At 42.2% G+C, this 10,491-nt stretch overlaps 1 protein-coding gene across 1 annotated transcript in view; it reads left to right on the plus strand.

Moving 5' to 3' along the window:
* Window positions 1-3,357, plus strand: part of SLC4A1AP (solute carrier family 4 member 1 adaptor protein) — a 32,948-nt gene extending 29,591 nt beyond the window's left edge. Inside the window, exons 13-14 of the mRNA XM_017876990.1 lie at window positions 2,071-2,140; window positions 3,016-3,357. Of these exons, the coding sequence (XP_017732479.1) occupies window positions 2,071-2,140; window positions 3,016-3,065 (120 nt within the window). The 3' untranslated portion in view covers window positions 3,066-3,357. The remainder of the gene's footprint in view (window positions 1-2,070; window positions 2,141-3,015) is intronic.
* Window positions 3,358-10,491: the final 7,134 nt, after the last annotated feature.

The raw sequence follows: 10,491 nt of genomic DNA on the forward strand, positions 1-10,491 counted from the left end.
TTTTTTTTCGAGACAGAGTCTCATTCTGTTGCCCAGGGAGTGCAGTAGTGCAATCTCAGCTCACTACAACCTCTGCCTCCCGGGTTCAAGCAATTTTCCTGCCTCAGCCCTCCTGAATAGCTAGGATTACAGGCGTGCACCACCAAGCCCAGCTAATTTTTGTATTTTGTTAGAAATGGGATTTCACGATGTTGACCAGGCTTGTCTCAAACTCCTGGACTCAAGCATTCTGCGCACCCTAGCCTCCCAAAGTGCTGGGATTATAGGCATGAGCCACTGTGCCCAGCCTGGTTTGGTCTGTTCTTGTTACTCCAGTTCCTTGAGGTGTGACATTAAGTTGTCAATTTGTGATCTTTCAGACTTTCTCTCTCTCTCTCTTTTAAATAGAGATGAGGTCTCACTATGTTATCCAGGCTGGTCTTGAACTCCTGAGCTCAAGCAATCCTCCTGCCTTGGCCTTTCAAAGTGCTGGGGTTATAGGCGTGAATCACCACGCCTGGCTCAAGACTTTTTGATGTAGGCATTTAGCACTATAAATTTTTCCTCTTAGCACTGCTTTTGCTGTATCCCAGAGGTTTTGATAACTTGTGTCACTATTATTTATTTTGAATAATTTTTAAATTTCCAGTGATTTCATTGTTAGCCCAAAAATCATTTAGAAGCAGATTGTTTAATTTCCATGTATTTGTGTAGTTTTGAGGGTTCCTTTTCAAGTTGGTTTCTAGTTTTATTCCACTGTGGTCTCACAAGATACTTGATATGATTTCTATTTTTTTTAAATTTGAGATTTGTTTTGTGGTCTATCATATGGTCTATCTTGGAGAATATTCCATGCACTGATGAGAAGATTGTATATTCTGCAGTTCTTGAGTAGAATGTTCTGTAACTGTGTTAGTCGATTTGTTCTGGAGTGTAGTATAGGTCCAGTGTTTGTTGACTTTCTGCCTTGATGATCTGTTTACTGTTGTCAATAGAGTGTTTAAGTCTTCCACTATTATTGTGTTGCTGTCTTTCTCTTTTCTTAGATCTGGTAGTAGTTGTTTTATGAATCTGGGAGCTCCAGTTTTAGGTGCATATATATTTAGGATTATAATATCTTCTTGTTGGGTTGATCCTTTTATAATTATATAATGGCCTTCTTTGTCTTTTTTTTAGTGTTGTTGCTTTAAATTGTTTTATTTGATATAAGAATAGCTACTCCTGCTTGCATTTGACTTCCATTTCTGTGGAATATCTTTTTCCACCCCTTTACCTTCAGTCTATAAGAAACCTCGCATGTTAAGTGAGTCTCTTGAAGACGGCAGATATTTGGTTTTATTTATTTATTTATTTTATTTATTTTTGAGATGGAATCTCGCTCTGTCGCTCAGGCTGGAGTGCAGTGGTATGATCTCAGCTCACTGTAACCTCCGCCTCCCGGGTTCAAGTGATTCTCCTGCCTCAGCCTCCCAAGTAGCTGGGACTAGAGGCACGCACCACCACACTCAGCTAATTTTTGTATTTTTAGTAGAGATGGAGTTTTGCAACATTAGCCAGACTGGTCTCAAGCTCCTGACCTCAGGTGATCCACCCACCTCAGCCTCCCAAAGTGCTGGGATTACAGGTGTGAACTACTGCGCCCAGCCTGTGACTTTTTTTTTAAGTGGAGCATTTAGACCATTTACATTCAACGTTAATATTGAGATGTGAGGTGCTGTTCCAGTCATCATGTTGATTGTTAACTAGATATTTTTCTTCCTTCATTGTATTATTTTTTTATAGGCCCTGTGAGTTTTATGCTTTCAAGAGGTTCTAGTCTGGTGCATGTCAACCTTTTGTTTTAAGATTTAGAACTCCTTTTAGCATTTCTTGTAGGTCTGGTTTGGTAGTGACAAATTTCCTCAGCATTTGCTTGTCTGAAAAGACTTTATTTCTTTTCATTCATGAAACTTAGTTTTGCTGGATACAAAATTCTTGGCTAACATTTATTCTGCTTAAGGAGGCTAACAATAGGACCCCAATCCCTTCTGCAGTTGTAAGGTTTCTGGAGAGAAATTCTTGTGAATAAAACAATCCATCTTTTCTTTTTAGCTTCCACCAACACTTTCTTCCAAATATCCTGAAGATGACCCAGACTACTGTGTGTGGGTCCCACCTGAAGGTAGATTGTTTTTACTTTTTTTTCCTCTAAGGTTCATTTATTTATATTTTTGAATAGGTAATATAGATTTAAGGTTCAAAATAATAAAGTTACAAGAGTATGTAGTGGTAATTTGTACACCATGTTTGGATCCTTATTCAAACAAACAACTCTTTAAAAAAAGTATTAGCCAGTCAGATAATTTTGAACACTACCTGGATATTTGATGATACTAAGAAATTGTTGATTTTTTTAAAGTGTGAATGATGTTGAGTTATGTTTTTCAGAAAAAGTCCTTGTCTTCTAGGAATATATACAGAAGTGTTTACAGATGTAATGTTATCTGGGTTTTACCAAGTCAAAAGAAAGGAAAACAATTCTGGCTGTGCCTCAGCTACTCAGTTGTTTTCCTCACAAGACAACCAATTGTTGTTAGTTTCTTATGGATACTTATATATAAAATGCTAAGTACAGAGGAGCATCTATTGAAAAAAATTCATAAAAGTTAACCTTCTGGATCAAAGGTATAAACATTTTGAAGATAATATAAATTGCATTCTATAGAGATTGTACCAGTTTTATGCTCATACACACACCCTTAAGGCAATGTATGAGATACTTACTTCCTCATATGTTCATCACAGCTTGAGATTTCTAATATATTAGTAACTAATAGAATTTAGTTACTAGAGATGTCTACTTTTTCTATGCTAACAAATGTTAGGGTAGAAGTGAAAAGAGGGCTGTATTTTGAAATTTCATACAAAAGTAAAATTTCTATCAAAGAATAAACCTTTTGTCTATTTTACTTTTTGGCCTACTGATATCTGGATATCTTTTCTCTCCTGACTTTGGAAAAGTAAATAATGTATTTCTTTTTTTATATTCTGATCTAGGTCAAAGTGGAGATGGCAGAACTCATCTTAATGACAAGTATGGCTATTGATTGCTTCAGAATCCCAAAAGAAGACCTTGTGGACCGTGTGACATGGAATATTTGGGATAATGTATCAAATCAAATAGCCAGAGAAGTTTAGATGATCATTTGTAAGATCTGGTGACTGGCCTTTCCTTCTGTGTTCTTGGCTTCCTAAAATTTATCTGCCCATATGATTCTTATGCATTTGATATTTATGTTTAAAAGTGTTTATATATATATGTAAAAAGGGAACCATATGTTTTGAGAATTTGTAAAGTGAGAGACATGATCCTATTAAAATTAGAAGACAAAAATGTTCATAATTTTTTTTTTTTTTTAAGAGGGTCTTACTCTGTCACCTAGGCTGGGGTACAGTGGTGCAATCGTAGCTCACTGTAGCCTTGAACTCCTGGGCTCAAGCAATCCTCCCACCTCAGCCTCCCAAGTACCTGGGACTATAGGCATGTACCACCACCACACCTGGCTAATTATTTTATTTAAAGTTTTTGGAGAGATGAAGTCTTGCCATGTTGCCTAGGCTGGTCTTGAACTCCTGGCCTCAAGTGATCCTCCTGCCTCAACCTTCTAAAACACTGGGACCTAATTTTTTTTTCTTTTTTTCTGAGACAGGGTCTCACTCTGTTGCCTAGAATGAGTGCAGTGGCATGATCACAGCTTGCTGCAGTCCCAACTTCCCAGGCTCAAGTGATTCTCCTGCCTCAGCCTCCTGAGTAGCTGGGACTACAGGTACATGCCACTGTGCCTGGCTCATTTTTATATTTATAGAGATGGGGTCTTGCCATGTTACCCAGGCTGGTCTCAAACTCCTGGGCTCAAGCAGTCCCGCTCTCCTTAGCCTCCTAAAGTGCTAGGATTACAGGCCACTGCCTTTGGGACCTAATGTTGGGACCTTACGTTGATTAAAGGTCACAGCCTCTTTCATTATAACTTAAGGACTATGCTTTTCCTGAGCAATAGGGTGCTTCTGGTGGTTGGGTGGCAGAACTCACTGATATTGCCTCCTCAAGTAACTGTTGAAATATGAGGTTATGCTATGGGTGTGATTCTGGGTGTCCCTGTCATTCTTGGTACTAAAAGTAGGTTCACAGTGGGGGACTTCCTGCAACCTTCAACTATAATCTTCCTACCAGGTTTGAGAATAGACCCTGACTTACCAGGACAAAGTTAACTATGGCACCACCTCGTGCATTCAGGCACTAGTGCTGATGAAAACTCAGCCTGCTGAATGTCCAGAACGCTGACCAATCAGTCATTCCTTCTCTTGTGGAAGGGTGCAGATAAGGCCATGGAATGAAAAGCTGCATGTATTCTGCCCGTTGTGGGGCTTCTCACCTCTGCGGAGAGGGGAATAGGAAGAATTTCTCTGGGAACAGGAAGAAATGCAAGAAGATGTCTTATTTCCTCCCCTCACGCTCCCCATCATTAGTGCTTCACTCCCATAGAAAGGAAAGCCCAAGAGTGAAGCAAAGTAGAGAGCATTTGGGGTAGGCTGAGGCAGACATAAGCAGCAGGGAGGAAAAATGCTGCCTGAGCTAGAGAGTGAATGAGGCTGATGCTTTCCTAAAATGGATTACACAGTATGCACGGAGGTAGGCAGGAAGCAATAATGAGCAACTTCAGTTATCCTGACAGATGTGGGAAGTCTGGTCTGCTAAAAGTGATAAGTTCTTCATCTCTCAAAAAGGAATGTTGGTATTATGAGAAACTATTATTTTGGACTTCATGTAGACCAACAAGGAAAAACTGGTTGATGATTTAAGAAATGACAGGAATTAGGCCGGGCGCGGTGGCTGAAGCCTGTAATCCCAGCACTTTGGGAGGCCGAGACGGGCGGATCACAAGGTCAGGAGATCGAGACCATCCTGGCCAAAACGGTGAAACCCCTTCTCTACTAAAAAAATACAAAACCTAGCCGGGCGAGGTGGCGGGCGCCTGTAGTCCCAGCTACTCGGGAGGCTGAGGCAGGAGAATGGCGTGAATCCAGGAGGCGGAGCTTGCAGTGAGCTGAGATCCGGCCACTGCACTCCAGCCTGGGCGACAGAGCGAGACTCCGTCTCAAAAAAAAAAAAAACAAAAAAACAAAGAAATGACAGGAATTTGGGTACAGAATGACTATGCCATTTTGGATTAAAACACTGAACAAAAAAGTCTGAGCTAGATCAATGATCTTCAGAGGTGAAACTATTCAAACAAAATTGTATGTGGGACCCTAATACTTGAACAAGTAAAAATATATCTGCTGTGGTTGAAGTGAAGAAGGCAAAGGGATTGGAGACACACACACACACACACACACACACACACACACACACCACACTACCCCACCCCACCCACTCCTCCCCCTAGCCTCACAATGACCCTGAGGAATTGTAAGCAGATGTCTTAAATTCTTCAAGTCTCAGTTCTGTCATCTGTGAAGCAGGGACAGTAATGCTTCCTGCTCTTGGAACCTAAGATTGTTCTAAGGATCAAATGAGATAATGTAGAGGAATATAATTTACAGGGTTTTATAGATGTTAATAGTTGTTATTACAAAGGGGGAATAGATCCTAACATCTGGGCCTGACTTTCCTCATCAGTGAAAGAGGAGATAGGATTAGATCAGTGATTCTCAACTGTGGCTACAAATTAGAATCACCTGGAGAAATGTAACTTTTTTTAATTGCGATATTTGCTTCCCACCTCAGACAGATTTAATCAGAATCTCTGAGGTGATCCTTTTTTTTTTTTTCTTGAGGCAGAGTCTCGCTCTGTCACTCAGGCTGGAATACAGTGGCGTTAATCACGGCTCACGGCAGCCTCTGCCTCCTGTCCTCAAGCTATCCTCCCACCTTACCCTCTCAAATAACTGGGACTACAGGTACATGCCACCATGCCCAGCTAATTTTTATATTTTTTTATAGAGATGAGGTTTCACTATGTTGCCCAGGTGGTCTCAAACTCCTGGGCTCAAACAGTCTGCCCATCTCAGCCTCCCAAAGTGCTGGGATGTCAGGCGTGAGCCACCATATCTGGCGAGGTGATCCCTTTCACAAGTACTCCAGGTGACTCTGATGTGGAGCCCATGGTGGGAAACCTCTAGAGCACTGTTTTCTATAAAAATCCTTTTCTGTTTAGGGTCAGATATTTTAGGCTTTGCAAGCCATATAGTCTGTTGTAACACTCAACTCTATGCTTTATGCAGACAGCATTGGCAATACACAAATGAATGAGTGTGACTGTGTTCCATTAAGTATTTGTTTATCAAAACAAATGGCAGGCTGGATTTGGCCCACAGGCTGTAGTTGGCCAACCCCTGCTCTACATTAATTCATCTTTAAGGTCTTACCCGGCTAAAAATTTTCTCTATAACATCTTTTAAAAATGTATATCTCAGTTCGTGGATATTTGAAAGTTTCTATTCAGAAGGCTAATTATCTCTTAACTATATGGGTTACAGTTTTATGGGTACCAGATTTCAAAGTAATCCTGTCTCCTTTTCTCAGAAACAAAAGGTTATTAGTCATGAAATAAAATATGCTGTTACAGCAGGAACACAAAGAGTTAACTGTAAGCAAGCTGTCCCTGGTCTGCCATCCTGGCCTTCCTGGGAGTTCTGTATTATATCTGCTTCTATATTTAAAGAGCAATGGGGAGCCATTGGATTGTTAGTGATGGTGAAATGACTGGGTTTGGATTTTTTTTTTTCTTGAGCCAGAGTCTCACGCTGGTTGCCCAGGCTGGAGTACAGTGGCATGATCTCGGCTCACTGCAACCTGCACCTCCCAGGTTCAAGCGATTCTCCTGCCTCAGCCTCCTGAGAAGCTGAGATTGCAGGTGCCCGCCACCACGTCCAGCTAATTTTTATGTTTTTAGTAGAGACGGGGTTTCACCATGTTGGCCAGGCTGGTCTCGAACTCCTGACCTTGTGATCTGCCCGCCTCGGCCTCCCAAAGTGCTGGTATTACAGGCATGAGCCACCATGCCCAGCCAGGTTTGGATTTTTAAAAGAAGATTCAAACAGTGTGGAAGAAGGATGGAAGAAGGCAGGAGGATGCAGGAAAAACAAGTTAGAAGTCTGCAGAAGTCCAAGTGAAAGATCATGGTGGACTAAATTAAGTGAAGACTGAGATGGAAAGAGGTAAATGGAGCCCAATAATATTTTAAAAAGTAGAAAGGCTAAGACTGAGTGATGGGATTGTCTGGGGGTAAAAGGGAAGGAATTGAGCGTGTGTCCCAGATTGCTGGCTTGTACATCTCAATGGGTGATAGGTCATTCATTGAGGTAAGGGGAACAAGTTGAGCTTGATGTTCCTTTGAGACACCCAAGTAAAGATGTCAAAAAAGCAGTTGGTTGGATACATACGTCTGGATCTCAGAAGAGAGTCCTGAAGAACAATTGTGGGCGGGTAGGGTTGGATGGCAGGTACTAGTAGGTGAGGTTAAAGACTAGGTGACAGGAGTTTTTGAAAGCAGACTTCAGTCTTGGACAGCTGGATCTCCCTATCTTTGGTACAAGGAACAAAACTTTTCCTGGGTATGGGTACTCATTTGTTGGGGGAAAAGGTGAAATATGTGTATCAGAGTAAGCAGCGTTTTGAACAGAAAAAGTCAGGCATATGTATTTAACATTAAAACAAGTCTCTGTCCACTTAAAAATTTTTCTTTTTTTGAAACAGAGTCTCACTCTCCAGTCGCCCAGGCTGGAGTGTAGTGGCACAGTCTCGGCTCACTGCAACCTCCGCCTCCCGGCTTCAAGTGATTCTCCTGCCTCAGAGTCCTGAGTAGCTGGGATTACAGGTGCGCACCACCACACCCAGCTAATTTTTTATATTTTTAGTAGAAACAGGGTTTTACCATGTTGGCCAAGCTGGTCTTAAACTCCTGACCTCAAGTGATCCTCCTGCCTTGGCCTCCCAAAGTGCTGGGATTATAGGCGTGAGCCACTGTGCCCAGCCACTTTGAGAATTTTCAAGGGACCTAAAAACACATCTAGAAAGCCAAAACTTTATTAACTATTTTGTATTTAAAATTTCCAATAATAATAATAATAGGTAAGGCCAAATGTGGTGGCTCACACCTGTAATCTCAACACTTTGGGAGGCTGAGGTGGGAGGATCCCTTGAGCTAGGAGTTTGACACCTGCCTGGATAATACAGTGGGACCCCATCTCTACTAAGAAAAAGAAAAAATAGGCCAGGTGCGGTGGCTCACACCTGTAATCCCAGCACTTTGGGAGGATGAGGTGGGCAGATCACCTGAGATTAGGAGTTCAAGACCAGCCTGGCCAGCATGGTGAAACCCCGTCTCTACTAAAAATACAAAAATTAGCCAGATGTGGTGGTAGGTGTCTGTAATCCCAGCTACTCGGGAGGCCAAGGCAGGAGAATTGCTTGAACCTGGGAGGCGGAGGTTGCATTGAACCAAGATTGCACCATTGCACTCCAGCCTAGGGGACAAGAGCAAGACTTCGTCTCAAAAAAAAGAAAAACAAAACAAAACAAAACAAAAAATAGGCTGGATACGGTGGCTCATGCCTGTAATCCCAGCCCTTTGGCAGGCCAAGGCGGGTGGATCACCTGAGGTCAGGAGTTCCAAGACCAGCCTGGTCAACATGGCAAAACCCTGTCTCTACTAAAAATACTAAAATTAGTCGGGCGTGGTGGCAGGCACCTGTAGTCCCAGCTACTCAGGAGACTGAGGCAGGAGAATCACTTGAACCCAGGGGGCAGAGGTTGCAGTGAGCCAAGATTGCGCCACTGCACTCCAGCCTGGGCGACAGAGCGAGACTCCATCTAAAATAATAATAATAATAATAATAATAGCTAAGATTTATTTAATGCCCTCAATGTGCCAGGCACTATGCTAACTGCTTTGTATGGATTCTCATTTAATCTTCCAAATAGTTCAGTGAGGTAGGTACTATTACTTCCTTCAGTTATACAGCTGAGGAAACCGAAGACTTGAAAGTTAAAACACCCTGGTTTGCTGGGCGCGGTGGCTCAAGCCTGTAATCCCAGCATTTTGGGAGGCCGAGACGGGCGGATCACGAGGTCAGGAGATCGAGACCATCCTGGCTAACACGGTGAAACCCCGTCTCTACTAAAATACAAAAAACTAGCCAGGCGAGGTGGCGGGCGCCTGTAGTCCCAGCTACTCCGGAGGCTGAGGTAGGAGAATGGGGTAAACCTGGGAGGCGGAGCTTGCAGTGAGCTGAGATCCGGCCACTGCACTCCAGCCTGGGCAACAGAGGGAGACTCCGTCTCAAAAAACAAAACAAAACCAAAAAATAAAACACCCTGGTTTAAGGCCACTTAGTCAATGAATTGGACTGGAGCATAAGCAATCCAATTTCTGAGTCTAACTCTTAACCCCCAGTATATTGCTTTAATTTTAAAACAGACTTTTAAGAGCAGTTTTAGATTTACAGCAAAATTGAACAAAAGTGTAATACAAGGAGTTCCCATTTACCCGCCCCCCACCCCCACACACACAGTCTCTTGTATAGCAAAGTCCTGTACCAGAGTGGTACATTTTTTACAATTAAACCTGAATTGACACGTTATCAAACAAACTACAGTTTACATTAGGATTTACTCTTAGTGTACATTCTGTGGGTTTTGACAAATATATAATGACATGTATTCACCAGTATAGTATCATACAGAGCAGTCTCACTGCCCTAAAAGTCCTGTGTGCTCTGCCTATTCATCCTCCTCTCCTCCCTTAGCCCTAGGAGCCACTGATCTTTTTATTGTCTCCGTAGTTTTATATTTTCCAGAATGTCATATGGTTGGATATTGCCTTTTTTTTTTTTTTTTTTTTTGGAGACAAGGTCTTGCTTTGTTGCCCAGGCTGGAGTGTAGTGGCACCATCATAGCTCACTGCAGCCTCGAATTCATGGGCTTGAGGGATCCTTCCACCTCAGGTTCCCAAGTAGCTGGGACTACAGACGTGAATCACCATGCCCAGCTAAGTTTTAAATTTTTTGTATAGATGGGGGTCTCACTATTTTGCCCAGGCTGGTCTCGAACTCCTAGCCTTAGGGATCCTCCCCTGCCTTGGCCTCCAAAAGTGCTGGGATTACAAGCATGAGCCATCTCACCTAGCCTAACTTTTTATTACTAAAACTCTTTTATTTCTAAAATTAAGGATATTTTGAGAAGAGGAAAATATTTAAAGCAGTATAGTAATTTTAAAGATATTTAGAGAAAAGGGAAGAAATGAAGCATGGGTAAAAAAAAATTAAATGCCTGCTGGGTGTTGTGGCTCATGCCTGTAATTCCAACACTTTGAGAGGCCGAGGCAAGATGATTGCTTAAAGCTAGGAGTTCAAGACCAGCCTGGGCAACATAGTGAGACCCCATCTCTACAAAAAATAAAAAAATTAACTGGTTGTAGTGGTAGCACCTGTAGTCCCAGCTACTTGGGAGGCTGAGGTGGGAGGATCGCT

The sequence above is a fragment of the Rhinopithecus bieti genome, unplaced genomic scaffold (assembly GCF_001698545.2).
Source record: "Rhinopithecus bieti isolate Rb0 unplaced genomic scaffold, ASM169854v2 scaffold_7681, whole genome shotgun sequence".
Taxonomy (NCBI): domain Eukaryota; kingdom Metazoa; phylum Chordata; class Mammalia; order Primates; family Cercopithecidae; genus Rhinopithecus; species Rhinopithecus bieti.